Below are 21,337 nucleotides of genomic sequence, written 5' to 3' on the forward strand. Positions count from 1 at the left end.
ACTACATGCTTCTTATCCATGCCATGTAGACAAGATGTATACTGCCCTCTGTCTTATACACAATACAGCAGGAACAACCTCTTGGGTCACAGATTCATCTTGCCATGATGTGCAAAAAAGAAAAAAAATTCTGTGTCAAGTTGGTGATGCTGTCTGCGGGTGTGGGTGCTGAATTATAACCTTTGTGAAAGTGCATGAATTTTAAATGAGGTAGAAGTTCGGTCAACAGTAGACCACTAGATGTGTGCAGGGCCAGGATATTTTATGCTGCCTTTAATTTTCTTGTGCCTTTCATTCAGTCCATGTCAGTCTGTACTTTACTTGCTGGTACAGAGCTTAGTGCAGGGCACCTCTTACGCTTTTTTTTTTCTTCTTCTTTGCAGTGCTTAGTATGAAAAGGGGTCAAGCAGAGATCAGTATATAGCATAAAATGCCAGCCTTGTGTGGGAGATTGGAGAGGCATTACAAGAATGTGGAGACACATATTTGTTCACACAGCAGTTCTGAGCAAACATCATGTGCATTGTCATTGCAAAAGTGCCTGCTTTGTCTTTTGTGCGACAGCTGTTCAGAGGAAACAGTGATGGCGACTCAGAGGTGTACAACACATTCGACGTGCCCATCATAGCCCAGTACATCCGCATCAATCCAACCCGCTGGAGGGACCGCATTTCACTTCGGGTGGAGCTGTACGGCTGTGAATATGGTGAGTCTGGGCTATTTCTTGTATTGGCATGGAAAGGCTTTTCAACCTAGAAGCATGGGCTGCGATGAGTTGGATTGCAACCAGAAGGCAAGGGACTGCATAAGTTCGGGATGGCCTTATGTCTTGGTCTCCATTGTAGTATGCCACTTCTGTTCAAAACAAGAATTGTCTGAACAGCTGGCTTTGTTTGGCATAATGTTTTTCACAGCAAGTGTTCTGTACATTTCTATTTTATTGCTCTTCTATTATAAAGGCACCTTAAAAGTAGCTAAGGTGGATAAGGGACTGCAATCATCCATCTGGTGGCTGTGTTGCTTTGTATTACATTTGTAGATACAAGTGGTTTAGTGCATAAATGTAGAGGCAGGTACTTTGCAGGCACTAAACTGATGAAAAGAAAATCAAGCTCACATCTTTCCAGCTTGTAAGAATACTCCAGGCAAAAAAGGTGGACTAAAAAGTGGCAAAAGGCAGCGCACAGGCTTTGCCCATGGTGCTGTGATCCTTCTCCTCTAAAGCTCTTAAAAGAGAAACGTTGTGCTTGTGTGTTTTCTTCTTGGAAATCGCGTGTTAGACAATAGTGCACATGGATCACGCCATCGTGTTCCCCTACGACTGGTAAATAATTTATAATTGAATTTCTTCTTGATGCTGTTTTGGTTTCAACAACCGAACAATGGCTATGACATGTAAGGTGTGTTTAGGTCACATAAGACATGGAAAAAAGTACAATATGATCATTGATACATAGTTTAAATTCACGAATATGCTTAAGCCAGCCAGCTTCAAGAGCAGGAATGACAACAAATGATGTATCAGTGATTATATTAAACATTTTTTTTCATGCCTCACACGACCTAAACACACCTTACACATCGCAGTCATCGTTTGGGTGATGAAACCAAAGCAACATGAGAGAGGAAAATTAGTTATAAATTATTTAGCGGTTGTAGGTGAATACTGCATGGTGATTCATGTATTGTCTCGTGCATCATTACAGAGAAGAAAACATGCAAACAAGCTATGAAAATTCACCTATGATGTAGCTGACAGTCTTGATGTACCTAGTTACCTGTTGAATGGGTAAATGTTTGCTCATAAATGTAGCAGCAAGGTTTTCCACCATATATGAAATGTTGCTATGCTGTCTTCAAGCAAACAAATGAGCTAAAAGTGTTTGTGACAAAAAGGTAGCCTGTGATCTGAAAAAAATTTTGGTTTTTCATATATATTGGGTGCAGTGAAGATGTCAAAAAATATGTACAGGCGTGTGAAACTAAAACTGTGAGTGTGAAACTAAAACCATTACAATGCTTACTAAGATGAGAACAGCTGTTCTGCTGTGCCTGTAAAGCACCAGCTTTATCTGGCAGCCACCTTATCCTCTCATATGTCACTGCTTTAAGGGAAAAAAAGACAGGGACCACATTTATGTGCAGTTTTCAAAAGTGAATCAGGCTTTGCCATAAGCGTGGCAGTTTGTGCAAGTTGGAACACTCAAACTCTAATTTTCTTGTTCAGCGCTATGGGCACAACCTGTGCTATTCGTCTCCCGTTAGTGCTAAGCAGCAATGAAAACAGCCAGAAAAAAGGGAGCATTGAGGAAAAAAAGATGACTGTTATATTTCATTTGATCGCATAGGTATACAGGACTGAAATTCGACTCATTTTATTTGCCTTCCAAGTGTACCTTTGCAGGGAGCTTCTGCTTGTGCTGCTTTGCAACAGAAGTAATCTGTAAACAAGCTCAGTACTTGAGCATGCATGCTTGCACACTGGTTGCTTGTTAGAAGCAGCATGCTGCACTGGCAGAGGAGCTGGAGCCTAGTCAGTGTTAGCACGTATTTCAAACCATATTCACCACTGAAGTCAGTCTGCAGGTGGTGTCAGTAGTGTCACACAGCAACAGGTGTTGTGTGTCGTTGCTAATGACATACATGTGATTGTTGCATGCACCATGTTCAGTGCGTGGGAACACCTTAAGCGTGCAGAATTCTGGACTTTATGGTGCTCCTGTTCACCATTTTTCACTGCCTGTTTTGGTGCTTGTGCTTCAGAAATTGGGAACTTGTAGTTTGTTGTTTACAAACAGTATGTGCTGTTGGTTTGACCTGGGGTTAATTCACGTCCATGCAAATGGTAACATGTTGGCCCGCACAGAAAACTTGCCTTTTATTTTGTGGCATTGACTTCTAGTGAATGCTATGTGATGGCACCCTTGTATGACACTCAGGTAGAGCGTAATGAACTAGGAAGGAAAATGTCGGTATCTGAAGTTTTTCTCCACAAATAAACAGAGAATTTCAATATAGGCGCTGTTGCAAGCCTTTGTCAAGACTAACGGGTCGTTACACTGTTTGTAGAAAATGATGTGAGTGTTATGGCGTAAGGATAATCTGGCATTGGAAGCACATCTCTCAGAACACTGATTTGTGTTTTATTGCACGTGGCATGTGGCAGTGTGACTGAACTGCCTGTGTTGTGGTTGCTGCCTGTGCAGAGGCGGAAGCATTGCAACTTCACGGCCAGAGCTATGTGGTGATGGACCTGAGCCGCCGGCCAGTGACGTCTACAGAGGATACACTGAGGCTTCGCTTCCGCACGAACCATGCGGACGGTCTTCTTTTGTACAGTCATGGATCGCAGCGTGACCTCTTCACCCTTCAGCTGGTTCACAACCAACTGCTCTTCGCAGTTGACCTTGGTTCGTGGCTGGAAAGCTGCTGCTTTCTTTTTATTTTTGGAACCATTGCCAGTCGTGTACGTGCTGTCTATGGAATTAGTTGAGGAACTGCACTGTAAGGCTTCTTCTGTGCGCGCCACAAGCAGTGGCTAGTGCACTCGACGGTTGTTGTCTCAACTGGAATTTTTGGAGATTCTTCTGTCGTAAAATTTTCAAAATGTTTTAGCAGAGTGCTTGTTGTTCCTCAGGAGGTGCCATAAATGTTGGATGCAACGAGCAACGGCGATTGAAAAGCCAACAGTGTGGCCAAGGCTAGAGGCAGTGCTTTTTCCACGCATGAAAGAAAGCCATTTAATTAACAGTGGATCCTTTTAGTTATGATGTGCAATGCTTTAGCATCCACTACTATGGAAGCAACAAAATCCAAACTATGTGGTGGCCCCACTGTCTTGCCACCAAGTCACGTTGGTATTGTGCATCAAAGCTGCTCACGTTGCTTTGCATATGTGTAGTGTCTCCACTGTTTCATAGCATGATTTGTGGTCGCACTGCTGAATATCATGCCACAAAGCAGAGTTATAGGTGCACTCGGTGATGCTTATGTGACTGTGGGCCCTTTGCTACGTAGTGTAGGTTACGTGCATGATGAAAAGCTGGGGAAGGGCATCTTTGCAAGAAACAGCTGTGGCTGTCCGCTGAGGGCATGGCCATATGGCCCTCTCTGCACCTTTTGAATGTAAGGTGCGCACCCATTCAATTTGGTTCGTGGTGCAGATAACACAAACTCTAGGCACGTGCAGTGCCTTCGAACTAAGGTTAGCAACAACGGCAGTTTACAAAGGCTCCGCTGCAGTGCCTTCGACTGCTTGAGTGTGTGTGCCTTTACAATGCTAAGTGTTTCAGTAGGTCATAATGCAAAGCTTCTCATTCAGTTTGCTACACTGCTTTTTTACTTTGTAGGCCTTGAATACAGACTAAAGGAGTGTTGATTGGGTGCGAGCAGCCAATTATTGGCAGTGCAAACAGAAATTGTAGCTGTGGTAGGTTTAAACCTGACATGTACAGTTGTACAGAATATAGCATGTGTTGTGAAACAGATTTGAAACACAGTACTAGGTCAGGCTCTGGCAATTTAAGCCAGCCCATTTAGAGAGTACTAACAGCCAATCTTCAGCGTTGAACCAAGATAAAGATGCCGTTCCCTTTATTTGGGAACAATTTCACAATTTATGGTTTGTAGCCAGCAATGTGTGCAAAGGAAACTGCTGTGGACACACCTGTGTGCATTGCATTGCAGGAGGTGAAGGTGTGATTACAGAGGTGTGGTGCGGCAGCCTGCTGGACGACAACCTTTGGCACGATGTACAGATCTCTCGTTTCCGCCGGGAGCTGGTCTTCACTGTTGACCGTGTGGTGGTCCGGCAGCGGCTGAGAGGCGACTCCTTTCAGCTGGACTTAAACAGAGAGGCAAGCCAGTGCCTTATTGACTTTTCTTAAAGGATGTTTTCACTGCAGACAAGATGGATTCGTGCTGTGGAGTTTGCTGTCAGAAAAAATGTGGTGCTCGGGGATGCTGCTGTTTCTGAAAGTGTACCACATGCAACTAGGCATCGTGGTGTAAGCTTTTAAAGAGTATGGAGCAGAGAGGTGTCCATCATGTCAAAAGAACTTAGACCACAGTGGTCTAAACCTTTTGGATGCACAGCTTGAAAATGATAGCTGCTTTGTACAGGAAGCATCAGCTGTATGTCACCATGGCAGGGTGAATGCTGTAGCTGCAATAAAATTAATGCCGCAGCCACAATAAAATGAATCATTTTGCACCTGGCATGATTTATAAGCACTTGCCTTAGCTGTGCCAGCTGCTTCTATAGGAAAAGGGCTCCTAATGAAGTCGTTTAGTGTGAGTTTGTTGACCCAATGACATCGTGTGAAGCAGATGAGGTAAGTCTTCGAAGCATGACATGCTTTTAGTTCCTGTTTTAAGTAATCTCAGTCGAGCATTGTTCTGATGTCACAGAGAAGTTAATTTGAGAACCAGTGCCAAAGTTGACGCCAAGTAAGACCTGTATTTCCTTCAGAAATGTATTCTTATGCTAGAAAAAGAAAACACTCCTAAGTACTTTATGCTGGATTCGAACCCACATCTGCACGGAGTCAGTAGCATGCTTGCCTGACACCTTCGATTCCTTGTCGAACAATACAAGCATGCTCACTGTTTCTAATAGGCATCCAGAGAATACACCATCACTCGCTAGACACTGGGGTGGCGTACTGATAACACATGGCAGTGCTTTGAGGCTGCTGGCACAGGTGGCAATGCCTACCACACGGACACAAAGGAGAAAAGCAAAATCATTATCATAATCATCATCATTAATAAAGAGAGAGTGAACAAAAGTTTTGCTGCCGAGATGCTTGGCCCAAGTGGTTGCTGCCGAGCTGAGGATGAGCTAAACAGTGGTATCTTCAAGCAGAAATGAGAGGAAAGTACTGTATTTACTCGCATAATTTGTGCCTGCACACAATTATGCACTCCTTACTTTTTACTGGGATATTGAAAAAACAAACATTTACTCTCATACTCTCATATTTGGCACTCTGCTGCATCAGACCACCAACATTATGTGGGTGCGCACAAGACAAGCTTAGGAAGATTGGCGCGGCTGCATTGCCATGTGCAGTTGTGAAAGCTGCGAGTGACGAGGACATGAATTATGCGCCATTTACTGGCTCGCTCGCACTGACGTTCACTTGCTCGGGTGACCAGTTGCACGTGCCTGAATCTGAAATTACGTTTGCTGCTAGTCAGCCAAGCCGCACGAGAGAGCGCCGTTTTATCGCCCGTTATCTCCTTTGCCTCCCACTGCTGACTTCACAGTTGCATCATTGCAGTTTATTGCTTTGAGCTGTGCGCATGCTGTCATGTCATCCCACAGAGAACCACATAACATGGGACGGAGCGGGAGGGGGTATGCGTGTAATATTTGGAGTTAACATTTTTTTGTCCAGCGAGGGATGCGAGATGGGGGCCCGGTCTATGTTTAAGCAGAAATATAAAGTATATATTGCGCGTTATGGCCTCTGTAATGGTTTTATGATGTGTTCAAAAAATTTTTGCGTAATTTGCACGCCCCCTTTTTGAAGCCTTAAAGAAAAAAGTGTGCAAATATGCGAGTAAATAAGGTAGTTCTTTTTTGAACTGCCACCTTCGAAACCTCTGGAAAGGCAAAATGTGATATCAGACTTACGGGGGTTTGTCCCTGCCTATCACCATCCATCAACTGCACTGGCTGCATGAACAGACACATGCGACACGCTTTGCTTTGCTAAGCAGTCAGTTTCATTCTGTTACCTCTTTCCCATTGACCCCTGTTGCCCAGCTGTGCTGTCCCATATATGGTAAAGAGCTGCGACTGAACTTGCATGTTTTTAGCGTACGCTAAAGAGAATCTTGGCTTTGCATGTTTGGAAAAGATGCAGCTTGCCGACTTGGTTTGGTAGAAAAAATTTTAGGCTGCTACGACGCCTGCGGTTGTGTGTTTCAGTGCCAGAGTGTCCTTGCTAGTGCATCAGCTATGGCTGTTTCTTTCTTTTCTTCCAGCTCTATGTCGGTGGCATGGCAAACTTCAACCAGGAGGGCATCAAGGTGGCAGCCAATTTCTCTGGCTGCATAGAGAACCTGATGCTAAATGACACGAACGTCATATATGAACTGAAGCGAGATGAAGAGATGTACATGTACTCCAAGGTTGGCCAAGTGCTTTACAGCTGTAGGGTGAGTATGCATACTATTTAGTGCACAGGTGCTACCCTAGCACAAAAACAAAAGGTTACTGAGGTGCCCTGAAACAAGAATAGCCATTTTGCAAGCATGACATTTGAGCATATACAGACAAACACAGTTGTAACGAACAGTGATTCAATGTGATTTGTTCAATATATGGAATAATGCATTATGCCCAAACCGCTTATAACGAATTTCAGTAGACTTCAGTACCTAATTCGTTATACACAAGGAGTGGAGCGAAAACATGTTGACGAAAGAAAAACCGTGCCACTCGTCTACTCTAAAAGTAATTTATTGGCGAGAAGTGTTCACCTATTTGCAGCAGGCAGTCATTTTTGCCTTAACACTGTTTAGCTCAAGCAATGAGAATCACACTTTCGACACATGACATCATTTCAAACGAACTCCAGTCTGGTTCCCTGTGTTTCCAAGCAGTATCGTCACAGCACATTAGTAGCAAAAAGGGCTTCGTCGGGACAAGGGTGATCATCTTCTGGTGATGGTTCCTTGGTCTTACCAGGCACCAGCACACCGGAAACAATTTCAGAGTCCAACGAGGTCACTGTCGCAGCTACATCGTTGTCGACCATAAAAAAATCTTAGAAGGCAATCTCGGTTGGCACAGCATATGGAACATTGGCGAGTTCCTCCAACAGCATGGTAGCGTCACTGACATCTTGCACTGTGTGCATTGCACTTGATGCTTACGTATCGTCATGACACATTCCAACATGATGGAAGCAGTTCTGGATTGTATCTTGAGCCACATTTTGTCAGACGTGACTGATCTTCTCAATTACGGCCTGCAAATTAATCTTAGCTCGGCATTAACCCACTGTTTCAGTAAGCACTGCTTTACCATGCGCTTTCGGTAGCCCAGCTTGAATGCACGGATGATGCCTTCATCAAGTGGCTGTAGAACCGCTGTTGCGTTGGGTGGCAGGAATCAAAGCTCAGTGGTTTTGAGCAAGACACCCCTGAACAGTTACCGTATTCACATGATTGTAAGTCGACTCGAATGTAAATCGACCCCCCCCCCCCCATCACCTGTCAGAAAAAAAAAAAAGGATGCGCCTGTGGGCACCTTCAAAAGTGAAAATGTATTAGCCACTGGACTACTCGTCCACACTTGCACCATTGTCCTCACTAGTGCTGCTGTCGTCATCACTGCTGCAGCCCGACAGCACGTTGTTCTGACATCGTTATTCAGCGAAATCCTGCACTTCGCAAACAACCACAGCACGACGTCATCACGCGAAAACCTGCGCTTCGCAGACAACCACAGCACAATGTCGTCACGCGAAAACCTGCACTTCGCAGACAACCACACAAAGACATCGTTGTGCTTTCGCCTGGACTGCGCCGGTGATTCAAATTATGTATACCGTATAAACGCGTGTAAGGGCCGCACTTTTTTTCCCAGATTCGGGGGGCAAATTTCGGGGTGCGGCCCATACACGCGATTTTCGAAAAACAATTTTTTTTTTAAGTGAAAGCAAACCAATCTGGAATGCGCGGCATTTATTTACCGTTCAGGCATCACTCACGGAGTCTTCAGACTCCGAGCTGGTGCTGTGTTCAGGTAAATGTTCAGCCCACAGAAAGTCGTCTTTGGTCCCGTCTAAATTGTTTGAAATTCCGGGTTACAATGTCGGTCGACACGGAATTCCACGCGGACAAAATCCATCCAAGCACAGTCGCGAGCGGGGCCCTCTTAAGCCGCCCTGTCGGCGTCTCGTCGTGATTGCCATTGGCCATCCATTCCGAATACTGCCTTCGAAATTCAACCTTAAAAGGCCGATTGACGCTTACATCCAGGGGTTGCAGCATGCCGGTGAGGCCGCCCGGTATCACGGTCATGTCTGTGCGGATACCGCGCAGGCGTTCCTTAACCCTACCCGTCAAGTGACCGCGTCCAAGACGAGGAGCGATCGTCAGGCCAGCATGGCGCCTGGGCGCTTCTCGCAAACGCTTTTTACCCAGTCGAGCACAAGCTCATCATCCATCCAGCCCTTTTCTTGGGCGCGAACTACAATTCCCTTGGGGAAAACGCCTTTAGGAATCGTTTTCCTTTTCAGCATGACATAGGGGGGCAGCTTCCGCCCGTCCGCGGTGACGCACAGCATAACGGTGCACCGTTGGCGCTCCTCGCCGGTTGTCCGCACGAAAACACTCTTCTTTCCTTTCAGTTCAACTGTGCAGCTCTCGGGACAGTCGAACCACACGGGGGTCTGGTCGGCATTCGCTGTCTGCGAAAATATATAGTTGTGCTCACGACGCAGACCGATGACATACTTCTGAAAGCTGAGCACCTTGTCTGTCGGTGTAGTCGGGGGGCAGCCACTGGCACAGCGTGGTCCTTCGCCGAAATGATAGGCCCTTCCTCTTCAGAAAGCTTCGTACCCAGCCGGCACTAGCCTTGAAGTCCTCGTGCGGTATGCTTTTAGCACGCGCCAAGGCTTGTGCCCTCACGCGCAGCATGTCCGTTGTCAACGCGTAGCCGTTGTTCCGCACTTCCATTGAATAGCATAGCAGCTCTTCTTCTAGCTCAGGAAATTTGCATGGCTTGCCTCGGAAAGCGCGCTTTTTGGAGCTGGTATTCTTCAACGCATCCCTTTGTCCGCACCACCGTCGGACACACTTCTCGTCCACGTCAAATTTTCTGCCCGCGGCACACTTGCCGTGCTTGAGAGCGAACTCCACTACTTTCAGTTTAAAGCCCGCCGTGTAGCTGTTGAGGTGCTTGCCCATTGTGCAACAGTGACAATCCTCGGAGGCAGTTCATGAAAAAGTGAAGAACGACAGCGCATGAGAGCAACAACTATGCCGAGCGACCACGCTAACACAACCACCAAAAAACGCATGCTTTGACAGCCAGAACAGAACAAAGTTAGACCTGGCGATACCGATGCCGATACGGATAGCGGAAGTACAGTAGCAGAAGCTCGCGGCAGAAGAAAAGATGATGATGATGACCCGCGGCCTCGGGTGCCATCCATGGGCGGCACCTCGAAGCTCCTGTGCGCATGTATTTCGAAGGCTATTCTTGCGTGTTTCCTGGAAAGTTTGGATGCGTCCCTTACACGGATTTTTTTTTTTTTTCAAATATTTCCTTTGGGAACACGGGGTGCGGCCCTTACACGCGTTTATACGGTATTTCTGAATGAAGGCGGTCAAATTAACTAGCTTTTACTGTAATCCTGAACTGGGCTTTGATGTTCTTGTTGAAGCTGACAGCAGCTCTGTTCTTGTTGCAGTTCGAGCAAGTGATCCCGGTGACATTTGTTGACTCGGCATCTATGCTGAAAATTCCTGGCTACATGCAGAGCAGCATGAACTGCAGCTTTGACTTCCGCACCTTCAATGAGCGGGGACTGCTACTTTACAACAAGTTTTCCATTGAAGGCTACGTTAAGGTGAGTATGGCTGCATTCTTGCATCTACTTTTGCTGGCCACAAAGCATCTTCAACTACTAGAACATCTTCAGTGGAAGTACAATTGTAGTAGTAGAGAGAAAAGTATTTAGCAGCTCTATCTTACCGGTACTCACCTAGGGCGGGGGCTAACTAAATGGCCGGAACAGCAGCTTGGGCTTATTGAACTTAAATTGAGGACAACACAACAAGCTATGGAAAGGAGAATGATGGGTGGTTAAGAGACAAAGGAGAGAGCAGAGTGGGTCAGGGAACAAATGCGAGTAATGACATCCTAGTTGAAATCAAGGAGAAGAAATGGGCCTGGGCAGGGCATGTAATGCAAAGGCAAGATAACTAATGGCCATTAAGTTAATGTTCCATACTCCAGGAGAAGGCAAGCATAGCAGGAGGTGTCGAAAGTCAGTTGGGTGGGTGAGATTAATAAGTTTGCTGGGATAATGTGGCCGCAGCTGGCAGAGGATGGGGTAAGTTTGAGAGATATGAGAACAGCCTTTGCCCTGCGCTGGGCATTGTTATGCTGAAGATGATGACGATGACTCTAGTATCGGCTCTGTGTGTGTTGCTTCTTCCTTATTTGTCCCGTCTTGTGCGCTGTTGTTTCTTCAACTCTAGTAGCATTACCTGATCTAGTTGGTGACATTACATGGCAAGTTCCTGCAGTGCAACAGCTGATGAGGAACAAAGGATGGGCAGCACCATTAACTAAACATTTAATTTAAAAAAAAGTGCCATTGGTAGTCAGTACGCGTGTTTAATCCATCCTTTCTTCGTTCATGATTTGCATTGTGGGCGCTGGTATTGTTCCAGTATAAAAGGGGAGTAATATGTAAAATAAAGAAACATCCAGTTGAGCTGACTTATGAACATTTGTTTGCTGCAAAAAAAGCAAAAGCAGCAGTAGAGCTGCACTAATCTTTTTAGGTGCTGTATTGTGATTCATGTTCAGTAAATCCAGGTGTGCAATAAAGCTGTTTATTTTTTTATGTACACATGCCATAGTTTCTGAAAACTGGTTAAAAAAAACCAATACCTTTATTGCACATAACAAGGCTTTATGAACATGCTAATGTAAAAAACTTGTGCACTTTCTCCTTAGATATTTAACGCCCTGTGGATGACTTTATAAGGCCCGTTAACTCTTTTCATACCATGCTTTAGGCCATCGGTCGGAAATGATCGATGTTTTGAACCTGCCGCCAAAAATCTAAGATGGTACTTCTGGACCATCTGCGCCATCTAGTTTGCTTCTATAACATCATCTCTTTGGTTCCAATTTTATTTTTTCATTTTCTAACACTAGGAGGCGATGGGAAAAATGAAACTTTGAGCGGATGTGTGTGCCTGTTGTACATCGTGGCATCGGTTTTCCTGTGCGCTTCGCAAAGGCTAAAGCCTACACTGAGCACTTTTGTTGGTTCTTATGCTGACTTTTTTTTTTTTTTTTTGAGCAGTAGTGGTGAGTTAGGAGAACCGCGTTTAATGGTCTGATTTCAGTTCCGATTGCGAGACTGTCTCAGAGGCCTAGGACATAGCGCGTGCTCGCACGTGTTTTGTTTTACTGTTCAGATTGGATTGTATCTAGCACGCTTGGTTGTGAATGATGAAAATGGTTTAATGTGGTGCCTTAGGGTATTCGCAACATACTGCCAAATGCACGAGTAGGTTTTTTATTATGATGATGTCAAGGAAGGCCAAGCCTTCTTTTCACCCATTGAACCCATTCTCTATCCAACGAAAAAAAAAATGAGGAAAAGGGGGAACTGCGGGTTCAATCTTGGCCGTGGTGATCGAATTTCGATGGATGCGAAATTCTGGAGGCCCGTGTACTGTGCTATGTCAGTGCACAAAAGGACCCCAGGTGGTCGAAATTTCGGGAGCCTTTCACTACAACAACCCTCATACCCTGAGTCGCTTTGGGACGCTAAAACACCATAAACCATAAACCTCCACCTCTTGTCCTTAACGACAGCATTCTCTTGTCGAAACCATAAACCTTATCCGTGTTCCTTCTTTGTTATCCTGTCTACTCCTGCGCCTTGTATCTTCGAGTCATGCACCAACTCGCCCAGCAATCGATTCTTCTCAATTTCTCTAGTGGCCCAGAAGTTATAATGCCTAACTTGAAAGGCCGCGCAAAGTGCAGTGTGTTATGTACGGAGCTGAAGATCAACATCTGGCTCTCTGCAGCGGCTGATTTTTGCTTTGCTTGTATTTTTTTTTGTGTTTGCGTTACCAGCATATATAACCAATAAGTTTTCTTAAAATTTTGCGCATACAACTATGGCTTTTTTTTGTTGTTTGGAAGTGTAAACAATAAGCTAGAATTTGATGTATCACAGTGTGCAATGCATTTATAGCACTTCTTGAAGAAATTTTTATTTTTAAACACTCAAAATCTGCCATTTTTTTCGTGGTAAGGAAAGAGTCAGTTGTAGTTACTCAGCAACTGCACCAGCTAGCTTAAAATAAAATGCAGTTCTGAAATCCGCACAGACGTTATACATCTATACCGTATTTTGTTACATTTCATGCATAAATAACTAAAATAGTTTTATTGCCATGCTGTACCCCGTTAAAAGTGCCACGAAGGGTTAATCAGCACCCACCGCTCGCATGTCATCTATTTTTCGCTCTGATGTCCACAGGTTTATTATTTATTTACTTATTCATTGGTGCTGCTATCTCGCTTTAAGGACTTTTTAAGCAACATGATGGCAAAAAGTACAAACCAGCATACATGTTTAAGTAAGGAAGAAAATAGCATTAGATTCAGTCCATACGTGGAATCAGGTGCAGTGTGAAGAAAATAGCGTTCATTATTTGCTCATTGATACTGAAATCAGGTGAACTCTGAGTAGGTTCAGATTTCGTGGTCTTGGTAAGCAAAAAAATTAAGCAAAATAAATTTTAGTGAAATGCACATGAAATGCACTTTGTTTGCAATTGTGGGTGATGCAGTAATCAGGAATGTTCGCTTGCAGCTGTTCCTGGAGTCCGGACGTATCCGAGTGCAGGTTAAAAGCGTAAATACACCCGAGGTGCTCCTCAGGCCGTTCGACCGTGAGTATCACTGATTGCTTCGTGTTAGCTGGTGACATATTTTACTGCGGCCACAATCCCCCTTCTTCTGTGTCCTTGGATATGGTACTTATTGACATTGATTTGTAGATAATTAGAAATTTTATGAAGGCTGCTCTGCTGTATGTGAAATTCAGAAAAGGCTGTTTTACGCTTATGCTGCCTTGATGGCGGTGATTCATCGGCACGCTTTTGTTGTTGTGCTTCATTTGTAGCAAGGTTTTTTTGTTGATTGCTGTCGCTGTGCATTTTCAAGTTTGTAGGATTATTGTAATTTTTTTCACAGTCGCAGAGTAGATGAGAGCGTGAACTGCCGTCATATTTCTCTTGCAGTAGAATCTCGCGGGATCATGAAAAAGTTTATCATGACGACACGTTTTGTAAACAAAAATGAAGGAATTTTTGTGTTTGTGTAGGAACCATTCGTGTAGCATACTGCTCGCTGGTGATTTCAACGCGCCTTTCATCAATTAGGCCGACAATTTTCCATGTGCCCTGTCTCGAGCAGCAGAACCACTTGTCGATCTTATCTTATTTTATGACTTCTCTCAGTTAACCAAACAACGCATCCGAATTCAGAACAATGCATTATCTACATTAGACTTGTTTCTTGTCAGCAGATCCATTCTTCGATGAAACCCTGAAATCCACATTTTTGAAGGCATTTCAGATCACAAGATGATATGTCTATCTATGCAGCTGAATATCCATCTGCAAGAAGAAGGGCAAAATTGTTGACTGCTGACTGCGGTTGCTGATACGTGGCGGCGGCCTGATAACACAATCGCGTTCTATGGGAAGATCAAGCGTCCAAAAAGTTTTCTTTTTACTTTCAAATGTGCGCTCGGCGCTGAAGGGAGCATTGATAGTTGATGGAAGAGCCGCGGTTCCAATTGAGGCAGCACCCCCACTCAGAAAGGCAGTGGTGCCGGGGAGTGTCGGTAGCCTACGGAAGAGCCGACGCCATTCACGCGTAGTTTCTTTTTGGCTTTGACGCATTTGACTACTGCCGGCCGCGTTTAACATGTTTTTAATGTAGTGCTTCGTCAGTCGTCATTTGTGCTTTGTGTCCGGTAAGCAACCGGCGCTCGTTCACAGCTACATTCAAGATGGCTGCCATTTTTTTACGCCGAAGAAACGAACAGCGGCGCACCGGGCCGCAAGTTCAACGTTCGCAATGGGCGATACAGTTGTGGCAGCGGCAGTGAGAAAAATTTTCAGCTGTTGCACGCGATGTCGTGATGTGGCTGTTTGTGAAGTGCGGGATTTCGCTGCGCGATGACGTTAGAACGACCTGTGTTGGGCCGCAGCAGCGATCACGACGGTAGCGCTAGTGAGGACGATCGCGCAAGTGTGGACGAGTAGTCCAGTGGCTAATACATTTTCGTTTTGGAATGTGCCCACGGGCACGCCCGCACGCGGCAGCCGATAGCAGCTGGCAATAAACGGCGGCTGCTGGATAATGCTATCGTGTTCGACTGTTCAAGGCCAAGCTTAAACAACCTCGGAATTTTTTTATTTTTTGGAAATGTGATTTGGGGGGGTCGACTTACATAGAGTCGACTTGTAATCGTGTGAACACGTTATGTCCTGATGTGCAATAAACTGATCTAGGCAGACTCCTTGGTGTTTTTTTAGAATTTTTGGTTACAACAAGAGACATATTTCTCGAGTCTCTTGAGTGTCTCTTGTAATAAGGTTTTACTGTACACCCAAAGCTAATGACCTGTCACAACCCTGACCATTTACACCCATTTCACTGTTGTGCACTTGCACCAAATCACTCGAGCATATCATTTCCAAACACATCTGTTTTTTCTTGATAGAAAAAAAGTAACTGATATGCGGCAGCACGGGTTTCGAAAGGAGCTGTCCACAGTAACCCAACTACTTTAAACAATTCACGATACCGCTGCAGCATTAGATAAGCATAGCAAGGTCGCAAGTGTGGCCTATGCCCTATAATTACCATTGGTCTCAAGCGGACTGTATACTATGCCCACCCAGCAACTTATTCACTGGTAATAATCTTCTCCTCAAACAAGTAATGCGAAAAGAACGGTAGTTTTTTTTTTCCCCCAACTGTGTTCTGCACATCACTTGTAATAGCAGAGACAACAGAAAGGGACACGCCAAGGCTCGCATGTTTCATACTCTGTTGGCAGGGATACTAGCTGTGACCTGGCACATGCTCGGGCAGATTATTTACAAACGATGTGCGGCCTGCGCATTATTTGACCTTGCAGCCCACATGCTTCCTTTGTGCAATAATTTAGTGACTGCTGCGAAAAAATGGTTCTCAAAGATCAATTGGTTTAGGCAGCCAAAATAGGTGCATAACCCCACCAAGTCCACGTCCCATTCTCACGACAAGTTAAGGTTGGCCTACCTCCACCCGTTACCAGTGCCTAAGGACAAAGAAGCCATTTTCACTGATAACAAACTTTTATAAGCTAGGAAAAGCCAGAAAATGAGATATAGGTGTAACAACCGCGGGATGTTTTCACTAGCTTGCTGGCGTGCTATTGAAAACATCCTGCATTTGCTACCCCTATATTTCATTTAGGATGCTTCCTGCGAAGACGTCAAGTACTTTTTGTGGCGAGGTCTTTGAGGCTCTTGACTGCACCACCAGTCACTTCCAGCCAGTGATCACAGCGTCCATTGTTCTGTTGGCAATCAGCATCGAGAGTTTGAATCTAGTGGTGGGAAGAAATATTTCGTTTCCCAGAAAAATAATGCGCCTTTCGCTGCCACCAGAAGAGTCACGAAAAAACAGACAATTTTTACTAGAAATGAAATATTGCATGAAGCTGTCCCAAGTGCTTTGGAGGCACTGTCCAGAAGAGGTACAGTAGGGGTCAAAAGTCTCTGACCCCCCCCCCCCTAGTTTCAAACCGTGTCACGCTGCCTGCGGAGAGCACCTGATGATGCACTTCTGGTGTCGAGACTAGTGCAGTGCCGGTCTTGACAACAGGATTGCATCATCAAGTGGCGTCCACATGCAGCGTAACACGGTTCTGAACTTGAAGTGGGGGAGGTTAAGAGAGTTTTGACCCCGACTGCACCTGTCCGTGTACTATCGTGAGAGACTGGCCCGGTCTCGACGGTAGCAGTGCTTCATCAGGTGGTGCCCGTGTGCAGTACGGCATGGTTTGAAACTCTGGGAACCTTTGCTCACGATAGTACATTGCCGCTGTGCCCATGAGCTTGCATTGCTTAGTTGATCCCTCACAAAAAGAACGCAAAACTATTCTTGTACTGAGATTTGTCTTGTCACAGAACTCCGTAGTTGGTGTAGATTTGGAATCTTAGACTTCGGCATATTTTGAAGCTTATCTTGTTCCTTTTGCACATAAAAATTTGGTAACTATGTCTGTGTCTGTGCTCTTTAATGTTTTGCAGAGCTCCTGAATGATGGACGTTGGCATCGGGTGATTCTGGCTCTAAAAAAAAACCGCATTGAGCTGCACCTGGACGGTGTGCCCAGCATCACTACACGTCTCTTCACTGTGGAGACAGGCCGTGAATACCTGGTTGGAGGTACACTGCCTGTCATTCCTGCTTCTAAACTTTTTCTTCTGCCAGTTGCATGTGTTGCACAGGTGTTTGCTTTGATGACACAGTAGCATTCTTGAAGTAAATATGTAGATCTGTTTCTTTATAGGTAGTATAGCCAAACCCGGCTGTAATGAACAGTGTGATTCAACGCGATTTGTTCACTACTGTTTTTCGGACACGATGGAACTTGGACGTTTTTCTGCGAAAAACCAGCTTTAAAAATCTCGAAGTTTGCTGCTTCCCATGTTCTGCTTGCATGTGATAGTACATGAGCCATAGTCACATTTGGTTCATGTCTGTGCCATTTCATGTCGCGATACCAGACAGTGCGATGCTGCTGCAGGTCATGCTGTGCAACCGTCCCCCCATCTACTCTGCGCCGCGGGTGGTGTCCAAGCCGTGATGGACGCTACAGCTTTCCCGTTTTCAACACAATCACAATAGTGCACTCTTTGTAGGTATCTCGAGTGGCAACAATGAACATAGTCGAGCCTTCCAAGCCATTCCATTCGATTGACTTCATTTAAATCCAAGACGGTGCCTTTCGTGGTGCCGGAGAACCACTTGGTTGCGACAGTGATGCCCACTCGCGTCTATGTTAGGCTGAAAAAAAAAGCGAACTTTCAGTTGAGAAACTACAGTGGAATGTCGTGTATGAACACGGTTGGTACGAATTTCATGATGGTATGAATTTGCGAAGCCGAAGCTGGCGCTGCAGCATGGCGGGTGTTTGGTGAATGATCGCAGGCGCTCATAGTCGGTTCGATGTATCCAATGTGTATTCCGTTATGAAAAATACATTTTATTTGCATATTGCTAGAAGTTCCGAATGTTCAATATAAAGCATTAATCCCTCTATTCGAATTCATTATATTTGAGTTTGACAGAACTGGAAATTTCATAAAACTGGTTGATAAGGGTGGCAGTGGACATTGTGTCAATGTTGATCAAGGTAAACTTCTTTCAGTATTCAAGCTCTAAATGTAGTGTTATTTTTATGCAAGTTGTAGATTTCTATTTGAATAGACCTTTAACATGGGTTCTTTCCCATTTTATATGCCCAGTTATAATTTATTTATTTGCATTGGATTAGCTTCAAGGATGCGCTTTGTGCTGCTGTCTGTTCAAAGGGTGGAATTCTTTATCTGGGATGATATTGGGACAAAGCTATGACATTTTATAGGGTGAGCTTGAGCTGGGACTCTAAAAGGTTTGCAGGCTTGCTTTATACAAAAGAGTGCTTACTCTCAGAATCAAACACAGAGCCTAATTCTTTTGTTGGCCTCGAGAATAAGGGTTGTAACCAGGACAATACTGCCTGTGGCTCAACAAAGCTCATTTTTCGATTGCTAAGAGCTTCTGCGTATTGTCGTGTGTGCAACTGTTATGTTGGCAACGCGTGCTTTTTTCTCTTTTTCTATTTCTGTAGCAGTTGTGTTGTGTCATTGAGGGTTTCCTAATCTGCTGCATTTGAGTTCGGCCACCTGAGATTATTTTGCTATTGTTTGTGGATTTCATCACAGCATTGCAATTCTTGATGCTGCTACTATCTGGCACATTGCTCTTCCTTTTGTTGAAATTTTGTTGTGTCCTTCCTTGATCTCTTTCTTCATTCTCCTCTTTCTTTTATCTACCTCTGTCAGGAGCAGTAAGTCCCGTCACTTGTAGGGCTCACCTCTCCTCATTTAATAAGGCTATCTTGCTCAGTATGCCTTTAAAGAATACGGTGCACTGGCTGCTATGGTTATCTGATCTTCTTTAAAGCTCGTACTATTAGTCATTTATAGAATTTATTTACTCTGTCATAACTAGGTACTACGCACTAACTGTCTAGGCCCTGTACACCACCATTGTTTTTTCACTTTTGGGTGAAATACTGCAGAACACAATTTTTCTATACCTTGAGCTTGGCACATGATAGCCTTAGGCGCTTATGTGCTGCTAAACCCAACACAATACAATGTGACGTACATCAACATAAGGTGTGAGCCTCAGTTGAGTAGTGCACGCTGCATTGTTAATGTAGGTGCACTTCTTAGTGTGCGCACATTGATAAGGAAGTCTGGGGTCAAGTGCTGAGGAAACTCGCAAGGCTATGTGGCTTATTTTGTGCTTATTTCTTGTCAAGGATATGTGGGTTATTTTGTGCTTATTTCTTGTAACGGCTTTTTTGAAGTTCTGGAACATCATTGAACCAACTGAAATCGACAAACCTGAGGGCCGCTTTACCTGCTTAGAACCGTCCATTATATAACCTGGTGTGTTGGTTGTCCTTCCAGTAAGGTGAATCATGTGCACCTTTCTTGTGCAGGGGGCGTTTACGGAATGCGAGGTTTCATCGGCTGCATGCGCTACCTGTACATAGAGGGGCGCTACATCAATGTGCTCACGCTGCCACCCAATGAGGTGGCGGGACAGGTGCTGCGTGACGCCTGCCAGATGGTGGACCGGTTCGTGCTCCTCTTCCTTCTCTCGTGGCCTGAGTGTGTTTTGCACTTTTTGGCAGCGTTGCTGTGTATCCCTTTGCTTCGTGCGAGAGAAATGAAGGCCAGCAGTGGCTGAGGTGAAGCATACACTTGTTTCTGGGCCGCCATCACTGAAGAGAGCGACAGAGTCGTCGTCTGGTTTCACTCAAGGAATGCTGCCAGGCTGGTCGCACTGCTCATGCAGTGACTTCCCACAAATGACAGCAACAGCTTTTTGTTGTGAACTACAGTAGGCTGTGTGCATTGGAAGTGGGAATGATTTATTGTATTAGGGAAGGTGGGTGTCCTAGGTAGTGCATGCCCAATGGGAGCATTGCCGTGAGGATGGAAATTTTCCCTCCCCTCCGTTAATACTGGCATAACTGAAACTCTGGTTGCCAGATATCATAGTCTAAAGTGCATTAAGTAACAGGGCATTGCATTTTGCACTGTAGTTCGTTAATCATAGCAGTTTCTAAAATCCATTGGGTCTGTAAAAACTACTGTTAGAACATGTGTCTTGTATCCCTCATAGCCTGAGTCGCTTTAGGACGTTAAACCCTCATAAACTAAACCACAACATGTGTCAGGCACACTGTCTCTTGAGGTACAGATTTTATGACAATTTTTGCAACTGACGTGGGTGAAGACCTCTGGTCTATACACCCCTTTGTTTTATTACTTCATTTTTATCACTCCAGCAGCAAAAAATAAAGTATAGGATGGGAGAGCACTGCCTCACTTGGCCCAGTTGGCCAGACTCAGACTTTTGTGCAACCTGTGGCGGTTCTTGTTGTTTTTTTGCTAAAATGTTGCCACCACAGCACTTCAGAAATATGAAAGGTAGTTGTGGTCATGACCGAATGACTCTAGCTATGAAAATCTGTCAGTTTTTAGACAACTAAAACTAATGTAGCTTACGCTTATTTACACAACAGTCAACTTACGTGGCATGGTTCTTCCCGCAGCTGCCATCCAAACCCCTGTGAGCATGGTGGCATCTGCAAGCAGGACTCAATCGAGTTTGTTTGCAACTGCACTGATACCGGCTACGCTGGGGCTGTCTGCCATGTCTGTAAGTAGTGTGTCCTGGCTTAAAAACAACATGAGGACAGTTCTCCTTATGTGTGCAATTTTGCAGGCATGTATTCTTTATGTGTGACAAATTACATCAGATCACATCACTTTATTTTCCTTGAAAACCCTTGATGGGGTGTTACGTAACGGATGAATTTACATAGTGCAGGCATTCACAGTGGTTAAAAATGTTGATCGGCAGGTTACGGCGATATGGTGGGGAAGGGCATTCCATTTCATTGCTGCTCGTAAAAAAAAATGAATTGGTAAAAAGTGTGGTATAGACTCATGGACGTGAAACTTGAAGCGAATGACCGATGCAAGTTGATCAGCATGGTGGGAGTGCGCAGATGTATAGTTCCTGTCTTGGGGATGAATAAAATAACTTTTGAAACAGGGCAAGGCTGGCGATGCAACAGCGAGTAGAAAGATTAGACAAACCGAACTGATATTTTAGGCATGATATGCTAAGGGATTCAAGTTCTTGCAGCTTTGTGATCAAGCTTAAAAAGTCTTATTCTTTGATAATAGTTTTTTGA

At 44.7% G+C, this 21,337-nt stretch overlaps 1 protein-coding gene across 1 annotated transcript in view; it reads left to right on the forward strand.

Moving 5' to 3' along the window:
• Window positions 1-21,337, forward strand: part of Nrx-IV (neurexin-4) — a 68,151-nt gene that overhangs the window by 2,876 nt on the left and 43,938 nt on the right. The window contains exons 4-12 of the mRNA XM_077627748.1: window positions 565-706; window positions 3,207-3,410; window positions 4,687-4,856; window positions 6,994-7,167; window positions 10,437-10,595; window positions 13,599-13,677; window positions 17,101-17,238; window positions 19,568-19,706; window positions 20,690-20,796. Coding sequence (XP_077483874.1) covers window positions 565-706; window positions 3,207-3,410; window positions 4,687-4,856; window positions 6,994-7,167; window positions 10,437-10,595; window positions 13,599-13,677; window positions 17,101-17,238; window positions 19,568-19,706; window positions 20,690-20,796 — 1,312 coding nt within the window. The remainder of the gene's footprint in view (window positions 1-564; window positions 707-3,206; window positions 3,411-4,686; window positions 4,857-6,993; window positions 7,168-10,436; window positions 10,596-13,598; window positions 13,678-17,100; window positions 17,239-19,567; window positions 19,707-20,689; window positions 20,797-21,337) is intronic.

The sequence above is a fragment of the Amblyomma americanum genome, chromosome 6 (assembly GCF_052857255.1).
Source record: "Amblyomma americanum isolate KBUSLIRL-KWMA chromosome 6, ASM5285725v1, whole genome shotgun sequence".
NCBI lineage: Eukaryota > Metazoa > Arthropoda > Arachnida > Ixodida > Ixodidae > Amblyomma > Amblyomma americanum.